This window comes from Microcaecilia unicolor, chromosome 7 (assembly GCF_901765095.1).
Source record: "Microcaecilia unicolor chromosome 7, aMicUni1.1, whole genome shotgun sequence".
Classification (NCBI taxonomy): Eukaryota; Metazoa; Chordata; class Amphibia; order Gymnophiona; family Siphonopidae; genus Microcaecilia; species Microcaecilia unicolor.
Window position 1 is genome coordinate 305,679,034 of NC_044037.1, and position 21,991 is coordinate 305,701,024.

At 45.9% G+C, this 21,991-nt stretch overlaps 2 protein-coding genes across 5 annotated transcripts in view; both read right to left on the reverse strand.

Annotated features, from left to right (window-relative positions):
- SLC23A3 (solute carrier family 23 member 3) overlaps positions 1–16,719 on the reverse strand; it is a 58,805-nt gene extending 42,086 nt beyond the window's left edge. Inside the window, exons 1-3 of one of the 2 annotated variants that reach the window (XM_030209996.1) lie at positions 16,707–16,719; positions 14,443–14,446; positions 12,779–12,918 (exon numbers count right to left, since the gene is read on the reverse strand). In XM_030209996.1, coding sequence (XP_030065856.1) covers positions 12,779–12,886 — 108 coding nt within the window. In that variant the 5' untranslated portion in view covers positions 12,887–12,918; positions 14,443–14,446; positions 16,707–16,719. Of the gene's footprint in view, positions 1–12,778; positions 12,976–14,442; positions 14,447–16,706 lie in introns of those variants that run through there. The other variant, XM_030209997.1, reaches the window with a different exon arrangement.
- Positions 16,720–20,867: 4,148 nt separating this feature from the next.
- Positions 20,868–21,991, reverse strand: part of PRKAG3 (protein kinase AMP-activated non-catalytic subunit gamma 3) — a 52,713-nt gene continuing 51,589 nt past the window's right edge. For all 3 annotated transcript variants that reach the window (XR_003942892.1, XR_003942893.1, XM_030210332.1), the window contains exon 13: positions 20,868–21,670. Coding sequence is in view for 1 of the 3 variants with exons in the window: in XM_030210332.1 (XP_030066192.1) it covers positions 21,648–21,670 (23 nt within the window). In the remaining 2 variants the exon portion in view is untranslated. The remainder of the gene's footprint in view (positions 21,671–21,991) is intronic.

Consider the following 21,991-nt stretch of genomic DNA (forward strand, 5'->3'; position numbering starts at 1 on the left):
ATTCACATCTACCCGTTCAACTCCACTCCGTATTTTATAGACCTCTATCATATCTCCCATCAGCCATTTTTTCTCCAAGCTAAAGAGCCCATGCCGCTTTAGGCTTTTGTCATAGGCAAGTCGTCCCACCCCCTTTATCATTTTCGTCACCCTTCTCTGTACCTTTTCTAGTTCCTTATCAGAGAAGCATTCAGATACCTCAGAGGTAGAATATAAGGTCAGGGTTCGTAGCTCCAGTGGGGTGCAGCACTGGAGAATATTTCTTTATTGAAAGGGTGGTGGATACACAGAAGTGTCCCAGTGGAGGGAGTGAGGATAACATCCGGAATGGAATTCACAGCTAGAGGAACTTCAGTGGTGAAGGAGTGAAGAGAAAGCAAGAGGTGAGCTGAAGTCTGAGGTGTTGCATTAGAAGGGGAAGTGACATGGGCATAATGTATGACAGTGGTACGAACAGGGTCGGGAGACTGCAATATTTCTAACCCACCCTTCCTTCCCTCCAGAGCAAAGGGGCTGAGAAAGGAAGCATAAGTACATAAGTTGTTTGTTTGTTTTTTTTTGTAATTTTTAAATTTACAATTCAAGTGAAATCACCTGTCAAGAAATACAGATAAGCATATAATTTAACAGATAAATTTTTCTAGGCATATTTTAACAAGCATAAGTACATAAGTATTGCCAAACTGGGAAAGACCAAAGGTCCATCAAGCCCAGCATCCTGTTTCCAACAGTAGCCAATCCAGATCACAAATACTTGGCAAGATCCCCAAAAAGTACAAAGCATTTTATACTGCTTATCCCAGAAATAGTGGATTTTCCCCAAGTCCATTTAATAACGGTCTATGGACTTTTCCTTTAGGAAGCCGTCCAAACCTTTTTTAAACTCCGCTAAGCAGGAGGTCATGCTACAGAAGGGTCTGAGGTAACTAGGTTGGTAGCAGAAGGTTCTGCTGGATACTGTCCAGTAATGGCACTGAGACATTGGAGGCTGGAGGTTTGCTGTCAGCTCCAGTACATTAGTACAAAGCTCGCTGGTAAAAGACGATGGGATAGGGAAGCTGGGTGCTGGATTATCTATGAAGAAGGAGCGATATCTATGCGGATTGTAAGCTGCTTAGATCTTTGCTTTCTGCATTTGCAGTGAATAAAACATTTCAGAAGTGAAATGACATTGTACGAGCAGTCGAGCCTTTGAAGCTGGGTTGCTGGGATGTGTCCTCGCACAGTAAACAGGAAAACACAGCCAGGCTTGATGGGCCAACGGATCTTTTTCTGCCATCGTTGTACTGTATTTCTCAGGACTATTGCCAGACTGAATGGTCAGTGGGATTGTACTGTCCTCTGGCTTCTACAAACTTCTAGCTGGAGATTGTTATCCTTTACTTATGAGGCTATAACTCCTTTTCCTAATTTCCTTGCTAACTGTGAATAGATAGTTCTACCGATTGAGTGGTTTATCAAATATAACTAAAACTTGAAAACCTGGACCCCTCCCCCCTTCTTCTTAAGACTCAGCTGCACATCCACTACTGTGTGGAGTCGCTCCCCCCTCCCCCAGGGGGCAGTACCCCCATTTTACCTGCCTGGGTGTTGCTGTCCCCACCACTGCCAGAGATAACAGCACTTCTGCAGTGAATAGGAAAATCAAACCGCTCTTTTAAACTTTAACAGAGTAACTTTGAGTAGACATTGCTGGCCTGTTAAACAGTGAACTGAATTATGGCCATGTGATTTCATCTGGACATTTAACCCCTTTCAGCAAATGGTAACTGGCAAGGCATTTCCTTGTATAGGTGCCCTACTTCTCCAGTGTATGAACTGTATGCATTTCCCGCTATCTGATCATTTAAGTAACCTGGATCCCTCTTCCGGGGCTTCTTAGGGGACTTCATCCGTTGCCAGCTGTCTACTATGTGCAATTTCTTCTCCCAACTTTCCTCTTTTCCTCGTTGTCTCATTCATTTCTCTCTCTTTCCTTTTGACATCTGTACTTCCCTTCACACTTATCTAGATGATATTATTGTACTGTAAATCACCCAGATGATATATCCTAGGGCACCGTATCAAAATTATGCAAGGCTAGACAATGAAAAACACTACTCATTATTTCTATAGTGCTATTAGACATACGCAGTGCTGTAAATATTATATGCAGGTACTTTTTCTGTTCCTAGAGGGTTCATAATCTTAAGTTTTTGTACCTGGGGCAATGGAGGGTTAAGTGGCTTGCCTAGAGTCACAAGGGGCTGCAGTGGGCCTTGAACCCAGGTCACCAGGATCAAAGTCCACTGCACTAATCATTAGGCCACTCGTCCTGGCATTCCCCAGCTACTCACTGATACAAAGGGCAGCCTTTGGTCAGGCTGTATATGTGTGAATGTAGAGACTGAGAGTTACCAGGTACTTATAGACCTGCAATGCTATGGCCCTGCCTCCTCCTTCTCCTCTTCGGACACTAGTGGTGAGATAGGGCCAAGATGGATGTAGGCATTTACCCCCTGGATTCTATTAATGGTGTCCAAATTCATACACGAATTAATGAACTATTAACAATGAAATTGGCTGCTATCAATTATTGATGTTAATTGAAACTAATTTGGATTTGCGTGTGGATCTGGCTGCCGCATATTCTCTCACGTGCAACCCATGGGAGAGGCATGGGCAGGTCAGGGGCATTTCAAAGAATTGCATAGAGAATTTGAAGGACACCAGGTTTCAGAAGAGCTGGGTATGGGAATCCCTGCTAGGCGCTCATCCCTGAGTGCCCTTTATGGAATAACCCTGAGCACTGATTTTTCAGCACGATTTACTGAATCCCGCCCATAGTGTCTCATGGCCCTGCCTCCTCCTCCTCCTCCTCTTGGGTATGTGAGTGGTGACGTAGGGCCACAGTGACTATAGAATACAGTGTGACACACAGTCACAGCCTGATTCAGAACATTTGTGAGTTGTGAAGAATGGAGCAGGTGATCAGGTAGCACCTGAAGGTAATGGTGAGCTCCAACTCATGGAGAATGCAAGAGCTGTAGCAGTTATTGATAGTTGTGTGCACTGATAGAATTAATTAGCAGCTCGGTCTGTCTGGCAGGCTGCGAGTACAGGAATATAGTCAGGATTGAACCTAGGGAAATGCATAATAGTTCAGGGCAAATCAGCCGGTTCAGAGTCCCCTTGTATTGCTGCTTGCTGACTGCCATTTCCCTGTCCTGCCCTATCAGCATTCAAAGTGATGGTAGATTCTGGGAAAGGAGGGACCTGGAGCTGCAGCTCAGGGTCCAAAGTTCTTTGGTATGCCTCCACCTCCTCCCCTTTTTCCGCCCCAGCAAGGTTGGCTCTGCCTTTGGCGGGCTCTGCTTGGCAGACTACATAGCAAACTTTTGAGGCCAAAAGTTCATGCTGACCTCCTTCCAATCTGCTCTTTTACGTGCCAAACAGGATTATTATATCCAACTGACCAACTCTCTTGGCTCTAATCCTCGACTTCTCTTCACCACATTGAACTCTCTCCTCAAGGTGCCCCCTCCCCCAACTCCCCCTTCATTATCTCCTCAGACCCTTGCGGAATTCTTTCACAACAAGGTTCAAAAGATAAACCCTGCTTTCTCTACCTCACCAGCTCTCCCTCCACTAGTCCGTTCCCCTCTCTCTCCTTCCTCTCATCACCTTTCCTCCTTTCCTGAAGTTACTATTGAGGAAACTACACTTCTCCTTTCTTCCTCAAAATGTACCACCTGTTCCTCTGATCCCATTCCCACCCACCTTCTTAATGCCATCTCTCCTACTCTTATTCCTTTTATCTGTCACATTCTCAACCTCTCACTTTCCACTGCGACTGTCCCTGCTGCCTTTAAACATGCTGTGGTCACACCTCTCCTTAAGAAGCCTTCACTTGACCCTACTTGTCCCTCTAATTACCGACCCATCTCCCTCCTTCCTTTTCTCTCCAAATTACTTGAGCGTGCTGTTCACCGCCGCTGCCTTGATTTTCTCTCCTCACATGCTATTCTTGACTCACTACAATCTGGTTTTCGCCCTCTCCATTCAATCGAAACTGCGCTTACTAAAGTCTCCAATGACCTATTACTGGCTAAATCCAGAGGTCAATATTCCATCCTCATTCTTCTTGATCTTTCCGCTGCTTTTGACACTGTCGATCACAGCATACTCCTCGATACCCTGTCCTCACTTGGATTCCAGGGCTCTGTCCTTTCCTGGTTCTCTTCCTACCTCTCCCTCCGCACCTTTAGTGTTCACTCTGGTGGATCCTCTTCTACTTCTATCCCTCTGCCTGTCAGCGTACCTCAGGGTTCTGTTCTTGGTCCCCTCCTCTTTTCTATCTACACTTCTTCCCTTGGTTCATTAATCTCATCCCATGGCTTTTCCTACCATCTCTATGCTGATGACTCCCAAATCTACCTTTCTACCCCTGATATCTCACCTTGCATCCAAACCAAAGTTTCAGCGTGCTTGTCTGACATTGCTGCCTGGATGTCTCAACGCCACCTGAAATTAAATATGACCAAAACCGAGCTTCTCATTTTTCCCCCCAAACCCACCTCCCCGCTCCCCCCGTTTTCTATTTCTGTTGATGGCTCTCTCATTCTCCCTGTCTCCTCAGCTCGAAACCTTGGGGTCATCTTTGACTCTTCTCTCTCCTTCTCTGCTCATATCCAGCAGACCGCCAAGACCTGTCGTTTCTTTCTTTACAACATCCGTAAAATCCGCCCCTTTCTTTCCGAGCACTCTACCAAAACCCTCATCCACACCCTTGTCACCTCTCGTTTAGACTACTGCAATCTGCTTCTTGCTGGCCTCCCACTTAGTCACCTCTCCCCTCTCCAGTCGGTTCAAAACTCTGCTGCCCGTCTCATCTTCCGCCAGGGTCGCTTTACTCATACTACCCCTCTCCTCAAGACCCTTCACTGGCTCCCTATCCGTTTTCGCATCCTGTTCAAACTTCTTCTACTAACCTATAAATGTATTCACTCTGCTGCTCCCCAGTATCTCTCCACACTCATCCTTCCCTACACCCCTTCCCGTGCACTCCGCTCCATGGATAAATCCTTCTTATCTGTTCCCTTCACCACTACTGCCAACTCCAGACTTCGCGCCTTCTGTCTCGCTGCACCCTACGCCTGGAATAAACTTCCTGAGCCCCTACGTCTTGCCCCATCCTTGGCCACCTTTAAATCTAGACTGAAAGCCCACCTCTTTAACATTGCTTTTGACTCGTAACCACTTGTAACCACTCGCCTCCACCTACCCTCCTCTCTTCCTTCCCGTTCACATTAATTGATTTGATTTGCTTACTTTATTTATTTTTTGTCTATTAGATTGTAAGCTCCTTGAGCAGGGACTGTCTTTCTTCTATGTTTGTGCAGCGCTGCCTATGCCTTGTAGCGCTATAGAAATGCTAAATAGTAGTAGTAGTAGTACATAAGTACATAAGTACATAAGTAATGCCATACTGGGAAAAGACCAAGGGTCCATCGAGCCCAGCATCCTGTCCACGACAGCGGCCAATCCAGGCCAAGGGCACCTGGCAAGCTTCCCAAACGTACAAACGTTCTATACATGTTATTCCTGGAATTTTGGATTTTCCCAAGTCCGTTTAGTAGCGGTTTATGGACTTGTCCTTTAGGAAACCGTCCAACCCCTTTTTAAACTCTGCTAAGCTAACCGCCTTCACCACTTTCTCCGGCAATGAATTCCAGAGTTTAATTACACGTTGGGTGAAGAAACATTTTCTCCGATTTGTTTGAAATTTACTACACTGTAGTTTCATCGCATGCCCCCTAGTCCTAGTATTTTTGGAAAGCGTGAACAGAAGCTTCACATCCACCTGTTCCACTCCACTCATTATTTTATATACCTCTATCATGTCTCCCCTCAGCCGTCTCTTCTCCAAGCTGTATAGCCCTAGCCTCCTTAGTCTTAGTAGTAGTAGTACAATGACCTTGATAGCATTGCTGGCTAGACTTGAGGGGTGCTGGGCAGGGCTGTTACAAGGGGTGGGTAAGAAGGACAAGTACCATGAACACCAAGCTGGGGTAGAGGTGAATCATCAAGCCACAGTCAATGAGCCTGTGAGCACAGGAGCCCTGAGGAGGGTACCATGCGATCCAGTCCATGCTTGCTAGTGAATGTGAATCAAGTTGAGGGGTCTTGCACACTTGCTTATCTGCCTAAGATGGTCCAGTTCGAAGCAGAAGGGTGACGAAATTGGACCTGGACAAGGAGATGGTTCTACAAGCTGGCAGACTCTACAGCTCGTGAATGGAATGGACACTTAGCAGTGGGGTCAAGGTTGACTGGATGTAGATTACATTTGTTATTCCAATGCCCCAGTCCAAGGGGTGGGAAACATAAAACCTTGTTTAATGGAATGTTCTCTTATCAGTCGCTACACTGGTGGAATTCTTTGCCACTGAATATTCAACAAATTTCTAAATATTCAGCATTTAAGAAAGCTATTAAAATCTATTTTTACGATCTATCTTAAAAATGTTTTTGATTGTTATTGTAACATAGTAAATGACGGTAGATAAAGAAAGACCTGTATGGTCCATCCAGTCTGCCCAACAAGATAAACTCATTTTACATGGTATGTGATACTTTATATATATACCCGAGTTTGATTTGTCCTTGCCGTTCTCAGGGCACAGACCGTAGAAGTCTGCCCAATACTGTTCTTGTACTAAAAGGTCTGAAGTTCTGGAATCCCAATTAGTAGCAACATTCCATGTAGAACCCCAAAGAGTAACATAGTAAATGACAGCAGATAAAGACCAGTATGGTCCATCCAGTCTGCCCAACAAGATAAACATCTTGGAAGTACAACCAAAGAACTGCAAGCCCCTCTAGCCTCAGCTAAGGTTAGTATGCAATAAGAAAGAGACTAGATGAAAATGGGCTTCATAGGAGAGTAGCAAAGTGGCCACCACCACTATCCAAGAGTAACATAGTAACTGAGTAGATGACAGCAGAAAAAGACCTGCACGGTCCATCTTGTCTGCCCACGATAAACTCATATGTGTATACCTTACCTTGATTTGTATCTGTCATTTTCAGGGCACAGACCGTAGAAGTCTACCCAGCACCAGTCCCGCCTCCCATGTATTACTTTCACAAACTTCTACCCATTCTTCAACAATACCTGTAAACACAGTCTAATGATATCCTTTGGCATTGGAACTAAATGTCAATAGAATTGAATTCTGTAACTGCCCCCCTTGTAACATTTAACCATTTCTCTGACCTCATTTGCAACTTTCTTTAAATCAATCACCTTACTTTCTAACTCTTGCTACTTTCTTACCCTTCTATATGATACATCTTTGCTTTACGCTTCGCCATCACCTATAATGTTCTATTACGTATTGTGTTGTCTTTGCAAGTAGTATACCATGCCATACTTTCCTGCTTATAATCGAACGAGAATAACGCCCAAGTTCCGACCTAAATCGGGAGATGGGCGTTCTTCTCACAAAAACAAATAAAGCGGCATAATCGAAAGCCGAACTTTGGACGCTTTCAACTGCACTCCGTCGCGGATGCGGACAAAGTTGACGGGGGAGTGTCGGAGGCGTGGTGAAGGCGGAACTGGGGCGTGGTTATCACCCGAACAGAGATGGGCGCCCTTCGCCGATAATGGATGCGTTTGTAGCTAGAATTTAGGGCACTTTTCCTGGACCCTGTTTTTTGACGAATAAGGCCCCAAAAAGTGCCCTAAATGACCAGATGACCCCCAGAGGGAGTCGGGGATGACCTCCCCTGACTCCCCCAGTGGTCACTAACCCCCTCCCACCACAACAAATGATGTTTCACAACTTTTTACTTTCACCCTCAAATGTCATACCCTCCTCCCAAGCAGCAGTATGCAGGTCCCTGGAACAGTTGTTAGGGGGTGCAGTGGACGTCAGGCAGGTGGACCCAGGCCCATCCCCCCCCTACCTGTTACAATTGTGCTGCTTAATGCTACTAGTCGTCCAACCCCCCCCCAAACCCCCTGTACCCACATGTAGGTGCCCCCCTTCACCGCTTAGGGCTATAGTACTGGTGTAGACTTGTGGGCAGTGGGTTTTGAGGGGGATTTGGGGGGCTCAACACCCAAGGGAAGGGTGCTATGCACCTGGGAGCTCTTTTACCTTTTTTTTTGTTTTTGTAAAAGTGCCCCCTAGGGTGCCCGGTTGGTGTCCTGGCATGTGAGGGGGACCAGTGCACTATGAATCCTGGCCCCTCCCACGAACAAATGCCTTGCATTTATTCGTTTTTGAGCTGGGCGATTTCATTTTCCATTATCGGTGAAAAGCAAAAACGCCCAGCTCACACCTTGGCGAATAAAGCATGGGCGTCTATTTTTTTTAAAAAATACGGTTCACTCCGCCCCTTCACGGACCCGTTCTCGGAGATTAACGCCCATGGAGATAGGCGTTTCTGGTCGATTATGCCCCTCTTTGTATTGTTTTTGAATATTTTTACTGCTGTCATTGCCTATTGCTCATGTTTGATCTATTCTTACTGTACACCGCCTTGAGTGAATTCCTTCAAAAAGGCGGTAAATAAATCCTAATAAATAAATAAAATAAAAACTCATTGTACATGGTATGTGATACTTTATATGTATACCTGAGTTTGATTTGTCCTTTTCCTTTCTCAGGGCACAGACCGTAAAATTGTGATTATTGTGTCAGTCCACTTGGATATGTGGAAATGCCATGATACCTTTCTACCGGACTAACTGAATGTAGCAATACAAGCATTCAAAATTATGTGGTTGGCACCCACCAATGATCCCGTAAGTGTGGAGGCGTGGCCTAATGGCTAGTGCAGCGGGCCAGTGGCGTACCAAGGGGGGGCGGTGGGGGTGGTCCGCCCCGGGTGCACGCCGCTAGGGGGGTGCCGCGCTCCTGTTGGCTCCGAGTCCGCTCGTTCGCTCCCTGCTGCTCCCTCTGCATGGAACAGGTTACTTCCTGTCCCAGGGCAGAGGGAGCAGCAGAGAACGAGCGGACTCGGAGCCGACAGGTGTGCAGCACCCCCCCCCCCCCCCCCAGCAACTAAAAATTCACCAGGGGGTGTAATTTCGCCGGGGGGGGCACATTGGCGATCCGCCCCGGGTTTCAGCCAGCCTAGGAACGCCACTGCAGCGGGCTTTGATCCTGGCAACTTGGCTTGATTCCCTCTGTAGCTTCTTGTGACCTTGGGCAAGTCACTTAGGAACCCTTTTACAAAGGCAAGGGAGAGCTAACGCTTGGGTAGCACATGCCAAATCAGCACTGCCGCCGGGCTAGCGTGTGCATCTGGCGGTAATCCTGAGCTGCGCGCGTGCCAAATCCTGCGGGGCGTTCCTGGCGGTAATCGGCACTTGGCGTGCACTGCTGCATGGTTACCATGTGGCTAGCGTGTGAGCCCTTAACGCTAAGTCAATGGGCGGTGTTAAGGGCTCAGGCCATAAATAGGCATGCAATAGTTTTAATTTTGCCGCATGTCCATTTCCCAGCCCATATAAATCCCCTTTTTTTCCAGACACAGTAAAGAAATGGCCCCGGCGAAATTATAAGGTCTGCTATGTAGTCTGTCCAAAACACACACCCATACTGCCGCACCTTTGTAAGACCCCTTACCCTCCATTGCCCCAGGTACAAAAACTTAGATTGTGAACCCTCTAGGGACAGAGAAAAGCCCTGCATATAACGTGTACAGCACTGCATACGTCTAGTAGCACTATAGAAATGATTATTTATTAGGATTTATTTACCACCTTTTTGAAGGAATTCACTCAAGGCAGTTTACAGTAAGAATAAATCAAGCATGAGCAATAGACAATTACAGCAGTAAAAATATTCAAATAACAATACAAATTATGGCATAGTGAACTACTTACAATGTCAACATTAGTAGGAGTAGCTGCTTTTGATGTTGTCCCCGTTTTACCATATTCTGTCTGGTTTCAGAACTCTAATGCATCCTTGTATTTCAGCTCAGTTGTAACTGCTCTGTATTGGGCTACAGTTACAAACTAGTCAGAATAGGGAAAGGGAACTGGGACTTGATATACTGTCTTTCTGTGGTATTTTGCAACTACATTCAAAGCACTTTACATAGTATATACAGGTACTTATTTGTAACAGGGGCAATGGAGGGTTAAGTGACTTGCCCAGAGTCATAAGCAGTTGCAGTGGGACTTGAATGTGCAGGACGTCAGACTCACGGAAACAGAAGCCTGCGCGGCTACGTTGCTGATCTGCAAGGGCAGGCTTCTACATGGAAAGTTGCTAGTGGAATAGCAACATTCCATCTAGAATCTCAAATAGGGAAAGGGAACTGGGACTTGACATACTGCCTTTCTGAGGTTTTTGCAACTACATTCAAAGCGGTTTACATATATTCAGGTACTTATTTTGTACTAGGGGCAATGGACGGTTAAGTGACTTGCCCAGAGTCACAAGGAGCTGCAGTGGGAATCAAACTCAGTTCCCTAGGATCAAAGTCCGCTGCACTAACCACTAGGCTACTCTGCAGTAAGGTTAATCTTTTCCTTGCGTAAATTTGGTAGAATTTCAACTTACTATCTTAAGCTACATTGGCTACCAGTAGAAGCTAGAATGCAATTAAAATTCTGTCTTGTGGTGTTTAAAATGTTTACGGGGGACCGTCCAGAATATTTTATATTTAAACTTTTTTATTGGTGAAGAGAAGAGCAAATACAACTCAAATAGCATTGAAACAATTATCCTCATCTTCATCATACATTTTCCAACGTTAACTCCCCCCTATGTCCCCCCCTCCGTCCACCCACCCCATCTTAGCTTGAATTGTCAATTAGAAAAGTTTATAAACAGGTACGTAAAGATTTGGACAGTGTAAAGTGCCAGAATATTTTAATTTCTCATTTTGAATTCATTCCATCAGAGATGAATGCAGTTTTTCTTTTTTCACTTTTCCATCTATTAAGGGCATAAAAAGATGTACTATTCCTGATAAATCACTTGCTGTACAAGTAATAAAGAGTTGGAAATTGGTCTCGCCCTCTTTCACATATTTGTCTAATTTGTCCAGAAAAAAATCTGAAAAGTTTGCTTTTTAAAAGGTTTTCTGAACTATCCTAATTTATGCCTGATGTACTGAGAGTCCTATAGAGATTGTGAGGGGAAATTTTGTGGGGAACGTAATTTTGCTAGTGAATTAAATGCGCAGATGACAAAAAATTATTCAGAGTCGTCAAGGCGCAGGAGGAGTGTGAAAGATTACAGGAGGACCTTGCGAGACTGGAGGATTGGGCGTCCATGTGGCAGATGAAGTTCAGTGTTGACAAGTGCAAAGTGATGCATGTGAGTAAGAGGAACCCGAATTACAGCTATGTCATGCAAGGTTCCACGTTAGGAGTTACGGACCTAGAAAGGGATCTGGGAGTCATTGTGGATAAGACGTTAAAAACTTCTGCTCAGTGTGCTGCGGCGGCTAAGAAAGCGCACAGAATGTTGAGTATTATTAGGAAAGGGATGGAAAACACAAGGATGTTATAATGCCATTGTATTGCTCCATGATGCGACCGCACCTCAAATATTGTGTCCAATTCTGGTCGCCGCATCTCAAAAAAGATATAAAGGAATTGGAGAAGGTGCAGAGAAGAGCGACGAAAATGATAAAAGGGATGGAACGACTTCCCTATGAGGAAAGGCTGAGAAGGTTAGGGCTCTTCAGCTTGGAGAAAAGGCGGCTGAGGGGTGATATGATAGAAGTCTACAAGATAATGAGCAGAGTAGAGCAGACAGATGTGAAGCGTTTGTTTACACTTTCAAACAACAATAGAACCAGGGGACACAAGATGAAGCTAGAATATGGTAGATTTAAAACAAACAGGAGAAAGTTTTTCTTTACTCAGCGTGTAGTTGGACTCTGGAACTCGTTGTCAGAGAATGTAGTGACAGCAGCTGGCATTACAGAGTTTAAGGGGGGTTTGGACAGATTCCTGAAGGAAAAGTCCATTGAACATTATTAATTTTGAGGGGGGGGGGGGTGTTGCCGGGTTCTTGAAGCCTGGATTGGCCGATGTCGGAGACAGGTTGCTGGGCTTGATGGACCCTTGGTCTTTTCCCAGTATGGCAGTGCTTATGTTCTTATAATACAAGTTCCCAAAGGTCTGCCTTGGTTTTCTATTATTGTAAACCGCTCAGAACCATTTGGTATAAAGTGGTATATAAGAGCAATGCAATGTAATACCACAAGACTTCATTTCCAACTAGCCTGGATTTTTCCCGTTTCATAATCTTCCATGCAGCTGCCCAGCTGGTGTTTTGACAGTCCTTGGCTAGTGGCCAGACTGTAGCTCCTTCTGGAGCCAGTGTACACACACCTCGAGATTCTCCACATGGTGTCACCACTGAGTAATGCCTGGTACGTCCTCATCCTCCAGACCTATCAGCACGGCTTTCCTAAGGAGTAGAAACTTGGGCCAAGAATGCAGAGATGCCAAGACTTTTTGGCAAGTCCTAGTTTTGAACTTATATCCCAGAGCAGTGTGGGATTTGCAATGCTTGATCCTGTCCATTATTGACATCAATGCTGCAAGTCCCATAATGCATCAGGATAGACCGGTCAGAAGTCGGGGACTGCCTCAAAATCTCTAACCTTTTGGCATCTCTGAGAATGGAAGTGGGTTCTTTTGGAGAGTACTATGCCGAACTTAAACACTAGACCCCTCCCAATGCTATTTCTCAGACACAACATGAATAGATTAGAAGGAAAGAGTATTTAGACTTCCTTTTGCTCCTCTTACCTGTAGGACAAAGAGGGGAGTCAGGCTCCAGGGGGGCTGCTTGTACACAGGGTAGGAGGAAACACAGGAACTTCTAGGAGCAAGTGGAGCACAGCACACCCCAGTCATAGCTGCCAGTCCACACCCCGTCTGAGGGAGCTCCTGCTCAGGAACCAGGACCTTAGAGCGCTCTTACTCTGACTGGGTTTAACAGAGAAAGGGAGCAGAGAGTCACTTTCTGGGAAAGACAGAGGCAAGCGAAGCTGAACCTTTCACCTTTGCTTCTCCTTGCACTGATTAGCCATTAACTCCGGTGTTCCAGTCCTGTTACCTATTCTCACTTGAGTTTTCTAGTAATTGGAGCAGGTTGGGAGAAGTAGAGTATTTTTCTAAGAATTTGTCTGTTGGGAGCTGGGAACAGTGTCCCATTCTCTGCAAAACACTTTATGCCATGGTCTCCAGAGAATCTTCAGGAATACCTTGGCAAAGGCAGTCAGGGCCGCCGAGAGGAGGGGTAGGGGGGCAATATTCCCCGGGCCTGGGCCACCAAGGGGGCCTGGCGCTGGGGTCTCTATCTCTCGTGCTTCTGATGGGACCTGGGTGATAGAGTCCCGACAGGAGCAGGAGAGAGAAAACTCCTTGGAGGCTGGAGAGGACCCGGAGGAGCAGACACAGCAGGCTGGCAGGGGGCCCTGCCAGCAGAATAGATATTCCTCCAGCGCTGCTCTTCTTCACAGTCTGCCGCATTGCCTTCAGCGGCTGATTTTCCCCTCAGGCCGCGCATGCTCGATTTTGAAACCCAGCATGCGCGACCTGAGAGAAGAAGCAGCCACAGGGACAGGCTACACGGCAGAGAGAAGAACAGCAGCGCTGGAGAAAGAGTCTGCTGGCGGGGCCTTGGGATCCCCGCCAGCCAAGGTATTGCAGTTGCTGTGGGCTGCAGTAGGGCTGCGATAGAGACAATCTTTCAGGCGGCAGTAGCAACAATCTTTGGGAGGGGGGGCCCGGTGGCCACGGCCCTGCTCAGTCTCTCAGCAGCCCTGAAGGCACTGGGGCCAAAAGTCAAACTGTGGGAGGCAGCCTGGATAACTCGCATGGTCAGCCTGGATACTCGATGCCGGATCATTTCCGCTGACTGGCTTTGAATATCCGGTTTAAACTTAACCGGCCAAGTTAGTATTCAGTGCTGGCTGGTTAAGTTTATATTGGCCAAAGATAGGCCTATTTAAATATTCGAAATATAGCCAGTTAGCCGCTATGCATTGACTGTGAATTTTCAGTGAGAGATAGCCGGCTATCCCTCGCTGAATATCCGTGGATGGCCAGTTAAAGAGTGTGAATACCAGGGGGACTGTCCCTAGTTACATTGGATTTTGGGAGTCTCAACACAGTATGGATGAAAGTCACTGCCAAAGTATATTTCAGTGCAACGCAGAGAGATGGGAACAGTTCCATTCAGCCTGACCAGAGAAACCTCTCCTCCTGCGTCAGCGCACATTAGATGCCGTTTGCCACACGCCGTGGCAATGTGAGTGACTCCTTCACAGGACCTCCCTCTCCTCCTCTTCCAAGTCCTGCCAACTTCAGGGAACATGTGCCACGTTGGGGAACAGCTTTTTAAACGTGAACTGAGCAGAAGACAGCACATGTCACATGTGTGCCAGCAGAGGAGCTGAAGGGATGTCTGTTGTCCACGTGCTGTAATTTTGTTCCCTTCAGGAATCTGTTATTCTGTCTTTGGCTTTCTTGTATAAGTGATACATTACAGAGGGGAAGCTCTTTAGTCTGTAGGAATGAAAGCACAGAGATATACATTATATGGTTTACCATGTCACCATTTGCTAGAGCTGGTGCCTCAAACAGCCCATCTCCCCCAATCTTCTCTCTACACACAGGGGGGCAAAGACTAGGGGACACTCGAGGAAGTTACTTGGAAATACTTTTAAAACAAATAGGAGGAATTATTTTTTCACTCAACAAATAGTTAAGCTCTGGGACTCTTTGCCATAGGAGGTGATAACAGCGGTTAGCGTATCTGGGTTTAAAAAAGGTTTGGACAAATTCCTGGAGGAAAAGTCTATAGTCTGCTATTGAGACAGACATGGGAAGCAACTGCTTGACCTGGGATTTGTAGTATGGAACGTTGCTACTCTGAGATTCTGCATGGAATCTTGTCACTCTTCAGGATTCCAGAATCTTGCTATTCTTTGGGGTTCTACATGGAATGTTGCTACTCTTTGAGTTTCTGCATGGAATCTTGTCACTCTTTAGGATTCCAGAATCTTGCTATTCTTTGGGGTTCTACATGGAATGCTGCTACACTGACTTTCTGCATGGAATCTTGTCACTCTTTAGGATTCCAGAATCTTGCTATCCTTTGGGGTTCTATATGGAATGTTGCTACTATTTGAGTTTCTGTATGGAATCTTTTCACTCTTTAGGATTCCAGAATCTTGCTATTCTTTGGGGTTCTACATGGAATGTTGCTACTCTGACTTTCTGCATGGAATCTTGTCACTCTTTAGGATTCCAGAAGCTATTCTTTGGGGTTCTACATGGAATGTTGTTACTCTGAGATTCTGCATGGAATCTTGTCGCTCTTTAGTATTCCAGAATCTTGCTATTCTTTGGGGTTCTACATGGAATGTTGCCACGATTTGGGTTTCTGCCAGGTACTTGTGACCTGGCTTGGCCACTGTTTGGAAAACAGAATACTACTGGGCTAGATGGACCATTGGTCTGACCCAGTATGGCTACTCATATGTTCTTATGACTCAGCAGACAGAACTGCCCTGAAGGATTTCATATGACTGGGCGTGGGGCAAGTATTATGTAGCTTTTCACCTCAAGGCAGAGATATCATTAAGGGCCCTCAAGAAAAATTGTGAGAAAATACTGCCTTTGTTATTATGCAGGTTGTTTTGTCATGATCTCGAAGTGGCCACATGCCACAGAAATATCCAATTTGCGCCAGCCTATCAGACATTCCCACATTCAGGTCAATATTCAGCCTCTTTTTAAACATCAACCTTGGTGGATTCAGCATCGCCCCCCCAGACATCAAGGGCTGCTAAGCCTAGTAACTGGGTAGAGAAGCAAATGCCACTTGGATCTGCATCGTGCTGAATACAATTAGGAAAAAAATCCTCTGGCCTAAGTTGATCTGGGCATTATCCAGAGAGCAGTTGACTGTTGCCCCTTTCCAGATAACTGCCGTCCCTCTCCTTCAACAGTATTTGGACGGCGCTCAGATGGTCTGTGGATATTCAGCCCCCGCTGTCTCAGCAGAATTTGTACAGCATTGAGGCAGTCTGTACCAATATTCAGAGGCCGTAACCAGACATATCCACAGCCAGTGCCGGGTAAACCATTTATCCAGATAAACAGCTTTGAATATTGATCCAACTGTTAATACTCCCAAAACATAGCAAGAAAGAGAAACTTTCAGAATGTTCCTAAACCAGGCTCTGATCTCAGTCTCTCAAATTTCCTGCTAACACTTATCTTAACACGTGTATTGGGTCAGAACCAGCTTCCTTCTGGTGTCCATTGGGTGCCATCTTGATCTTTCTCCGCGGACCGCATTGTCTGCCACATTGTCTTGGGCTCCGACTGCTTGGGTTGGGACTTGAGACCTTCTGTCCATATAACGCCCTGGGCCCTGACACCTCTTCTCCTTTTTACCCCTATGTCTGGTTGCAATGCAAAATGTCTCATGTGAGCACAGACTTCCCTATGCACAAATGTAGTTATTGAAAATTTATTTAAAATATTTATAGCCCACCTATTAACTAGGCAGGTTACAAGCAAAACAACCACAATACTCCAAGAAAATCGCATACAAACACCATAATCAACATATAACTCTTTCATCGTCATAAAATACAGAGACACTGAATTAAAACCCTAAATGCAAATAAAAGCGCCTTAAGCAGTCAAACGTCTGCAGCAGATGTCAACTCAGCGGTAATTCACTCCACCCACTGAGGCCGCAGAAAGAACACAAGCACTTAAATGATGGAACAATCGTGCAGTGTGTATTTTCAGAGCGTAATACTCGTGTAGGTTTATAGTACTGCAAAACCTTCCGAAAATATTCAGGAACTGAATCATGCAAAGTCTTAAAGTCCAATGATAACAATTTAAAACGAACTCTATAGGCAACCAGCGAAGAGCTTTTATTGCCCACATCACTGACTCAAAACGTCCTAGACCAAAAATCATACGTACTGCAGCATATGCTAAACTACCTGCAGTGCATGAATTCTACCCCTGTAATTTATTTTTTAATTTGTTACATTTATATCCCACATTTTCCCACCTATTTGTAGGCTCAATGTGGCTTACATAGTACCGGAGAGGCCTTTGCAGGCTCCGGTGTGAACAAATACAGGGTGATGTTGTGGTAAGATCAAGTTCATGTGGCAGAGCCACATTAGGGAATCGGAGAACAGAAGAGTTGTGTTACGTCCATTACGTGCTTTAGTTTGGTTGTGTTGCAGAGATCAGGCATTTATGATGGATTGGTAGGGTATGCCTTTTTGAACAGGTTAGTTTTTAGTTTTTTTCCGGAAGTTTAGGTGGTCGTACCTAGTTTTCAAGGCTTTTGGTAATGAGTTCCACAGTTGTGTGCTTATGTAGGAGAAACTGGATCAGTGGCATAGCCACAGGTGGGCCACTTTGGACTCAGGCCCACCCAAAATTGTGATACTCTTGCTGTGGCTGGTGGGGATCTCCAAATCTTGCCAGCTGAAGATTTCCTTTCCTTGGGCAGCCAGTGCTCTTCCAAATGTCAGCCAGCAGCTCTTGTCCTGAGCTGACGCTGAAACCAGCCCTTCTACACATGCTTAGATTTTGCACATGCAAAAGCACTGAGCATGCCCAGCCTGCCGCAGCAGCATCAGTTTGAGGCAAGTGCTGCCAGCTGCCGTTTGGAAGAGTGCTGGCTGCTTGAGGAGGAGGAGGAAATCTTCAGCTGACAGGGTTTAGGGATCCCCACCAGCTCAAACATTTAATATTTGGGGTTTGTGAGCAGGGAGGGGTGGAGAGAGGAGCAAACCGGAGGAGGGCCGAATTCCATGCCCACCTACCTTGGGCTCAGGCCCACCCAAAATTGACCATCTGGCTACGCCCCTGAACTGGATGCGTAAGTTGATTTGTATTTGAGTCCTTTGCAGCTGTTACAGTAATCTAGTTTTGTAAGCACTAAACTCTGAACCACAATCTGAAAATCATACTTTACTCAAAACTTTCAACTGAAAAATGAATTTCGGTACCAACTTTGAGACTTGCGCTTGCATAGACAGACGGGAATCAATAACAACACCCAAACTTAGTAATCTGGTTCCTAACTGGAATCAACATCCCCTCAAACACAACAGGATTGTAAATCGTTTCCTTGCTCGATCCAGTTACCTCTGTCTTTAATAAATTCAGGGAGAAATATTTGTTTTGCATCTGCATCTTAATTTTTCTCAAGAATTTCACCAAATTTGTCCCGTCCTACAGAGCGATTTTCATCCACTGGAAAAAAAAATTGTATGTCATCTGCATATAATTTTTATACTCAACCTGCAACTCAACAAACAAAACACTTGGAGGGGCATAATTGAACGAAAACGTCTATCTCCATGGGCATTTATCTCAGAGAACGGGTCCGTGAAGGGGCTGACTGAACCGTATTTTCGAAAAAAATAGATGTCCATGTTTTATTCGACAATGTGTGAGCTGGGCGTTTTTGTTTTTCAGTGAAAATGGAAAATGAAAGCGCCCAGCTCAAAAACGAATAAATCCAAGGCATTTGTTCGTGGGAGGGGCCAGGATTCGTAGTGCACTGGTCCCCCTCACATGCCAGGACACCAACCGGGCACCCTAGGGGGCACTTTTACAAAAACAAAAAAAAAGGTAAAAGAGCTCCCAGTTGCATAGCACCCTTCCCTTGTGTGTTGAGCCCCCCCAAATCCCCCTCAAAACCCACCACCCACAAGTCTATACCATTACTATAGTCCTAAGGGGTGAAGGGGGGCACCTACATGTGGGTACAGTGGGTTTGGGGGGGTTGGACGACTAAGCATTAAGCAGCACAATTGTAACAGGTAGGGGGGGGATGGGCCTGGGTCCACCTGCCTGAAGTCCACTGCACCCCCTAACAACTGCTTCAGGGACCTGCATACTGCTGCCAGGGAGGTGGGTATGACATTTGAGGGTGAAAATAAAAAGTTGTGAAACATCTTTTTTTTGTGGTGGGAGGGGGTTAGTGACCACTGGGGGAGTCAGGGGAGGTCATCCCCGATTCCCTCTGATGGTCATCTGGTCATTTAGAGCACTTTTTGGGACCTGTTCGTGTGAAAAAAGGGTCCAACAAAAGTGGCCTAAATGTTCGCTAAAAACGCCTTTATTTTTTCGATTATCGCCCTAACACGTATATCTCTCCTCGGCCGATAACCACGCCCCAGTTCCACCTTCGCCACACCCCCATCAACTTTGTCCGCATTCGCGACGGAGTGCAGTTGAAAACGTCCAAAATCGGCTTTCGATTATACCGATTTATTCGTTTTTGTGAGATAAACGTCTATCTCCCGATTTGGGTCGAAATCTAGGCGTTTTTCTCTTTCAATTATAAGGTGATCAATAGAAATCAAACAAAATAAAACATGGAAAAGAAAATAAGATGATACCTTTTTTATTGGACATAACTTAATACATTTCTTGATTAGCTTTCGAAGGTTGCCCTTCTTCCTCAGATCGGATGAAGAAGGGCAACCTTCGAAAGCTAATCAAGAAATGTATTATGTCCAATAAAAAAGGTATCATCTTATTTTCTTTTCCATGTTTTATTTTGTTTGATTTCTATTGATAACCTTAAGAGTGGACTAACACGGCTACCACACTCCTCTCCTTTAATTATAAGGTGGAAAGTGAAGTCAAATACAAATTAAATATTAACGCTGATAAAGCAGATTCCTGCGGAACTCCTGCATCCACTTCCAAATTACCTCTCAAAAACCTCAACCCACCTTTAGACAGGTAGAAGGAGGGACAAGGAGCAGCTGCTGACCCTCCTGCTCCTCCCCAGCACAGAACCTCCCCCAGAATACAGGGAAATTAAGTTGAAAGCTAGAACCCTCCCTCCCCCCTCCCCCAGGGCTCTGGTGACTGTGTTACCTCTCAAGAAGCCATATGAGACCAAGAGAACCTCTGTAAGTTACTCTCTTTACTTCACTGGATTAGGAATCCACTCATGCATCCTCTGTAGTAGCTCGAGGGAAGGTACATTCAGGTGTGCTTGGTACTTACCTGTCCCTGGAAGGTTTACAATCTTCACAGCCCAATGTTCAAAGGATCTCTGCTCCTAACTTTGAGAATTATGCTTATACATTGGTTTCTTCGAAAACTGACTAGGGCTGAATGCCAACTCCTAGATTTAGGAGCATTAAAGTAGGTGGCAATGGATGGATTTAGGGCAGAGAAAAAGTTCATAGCTTAGCACTAGATTCATAAATTATACTCCTACATCTAGATAAATCAATGGCAGGCCTAGGGCCCTTTTTACTAAGCCACGCTAGCGATTTTAGCCCACGCTACAATTAAAATATGCTAAACATAAGCATTTAGCACGTCCTAATCATTAGCGCACGCTAAAAACACTAATGCGGCCTTAGCGCTGCTTAGGAAACAGGGCCCCTAGCTTCTAAGCGTAACATTTAAGCTCCTAAATTAAGGTGAATTTCAGGTGAACACTTACGCTGCTAAGACATTTAGGAGCTGAACTGTGTTTTTCTTTAATAACTGAGACAATGGGGGATTAAGTGACTTGCCTAAGATCACAAGGAGTGTCCCTGGGATTTGAAACCTGGCTTTCCGGCCTGCTGCTGTTTTCCCCTTATCTTTTATTTTATTTTTTTTAGTTGAACCCTGGGAGCTGCCAATTAAAGGCCAGAAGACCTAAAGCTGGATTCCAGGACGCTGACCAAGGAAGAGATAGGTAGTGAGATACTTAACAGACAGTATGGAGATCCTGGGTGAGTGGGGGGAGAGGTCAAATCTTGCTCCTCAACTGTAACTGCTGGTGTACAGGTCTAGCACTATAAAAAAAAAACCAACAACCTAGTGCTACAATAATGAATAATATCTTTATTGACTGCAGCCTTTGCCATCTACATTCGCACAGTCTTGTGTCTGCTGTCCTGAGAGAGGACCCTGGAGATGGAGCTCAGAGCATCATCGTACGTGTGTCCCAGCTTACAGCCCACATGTGGCCACAGAGCTCTCCAGCACCATGTGTACATCCATATTCACACTTGCTGCGCACTCCCCTAGAGCTGTGTGTCCTGAGTTTCCCCGCACACGCTGAGCCAAGCGCCTGTACAGTGCCAAAAAGCCACAGAACGTGCGCAGGCATGTCCTGCCTCTGCACACAGGGAAGCAGCAGCGCAGCACTTAAAGTTTCAAGCTTAGGTACGGTGTCCCGGGCTGATCACACACGTGAAATGATCAGCAGGCGGCCACGGTGCTTCCCTGGTCCCAGGCATGTACTCCAGCAGTCCTCACATGTTGGAACCAGATGACAGAGAAGCTCCAGGCATAGGTGAAAAAAATGACTGTACAACACGAGCAACAGTTATCCCGCACAGTACACGCAGAATTGTGTCCAGGCTCCAGCAGAGGGGGCTGCACAGCACAGGCAGTTACAGGCACAAGCACAGTGCCCCCTGGTGGCTGTGTGGATACAGGCAGTGTCTAGCAGCATGCACAGGCATGAAGCTGCGTTTCACATCTCACTTGAAAGCCAGCCTTCCAGCGTGCCCGTCACCCTGCTGCTCCTCTATCCCTAAATGCAGTGCAATCTTCTCCAGAGCTGAGAGAGAGAGGTGGGAAGATGGAGAGCAGTTCAGAAAGCCTGAGAGTCGATGCCTGCCAGAGAATAAGAGAAGTCAGTGAAGAGAGTTGACTCCTGGGAAGGTACAAAGGTTTATTCATGCAGGGCAAACCCCCAGCCATGCTACCACTATAAACTCCAACTTCACAACCCCTATATGCTTTACTGGGAACTAAACATGAAGTGACTCCATCAATCCATGGCCCAGAGATATTACTCCAGGTGGAATTCTGTGGAACTGCACAATGCACAGGCAGAAGAAGCCACAGCGGAGATTCAGCGACTCTCCTGACCTCCCTCCCTGCAGCAATCACAAGAGGAGGAGCAAAATGGCTGTGCATGAGGCTGCGTTCTGC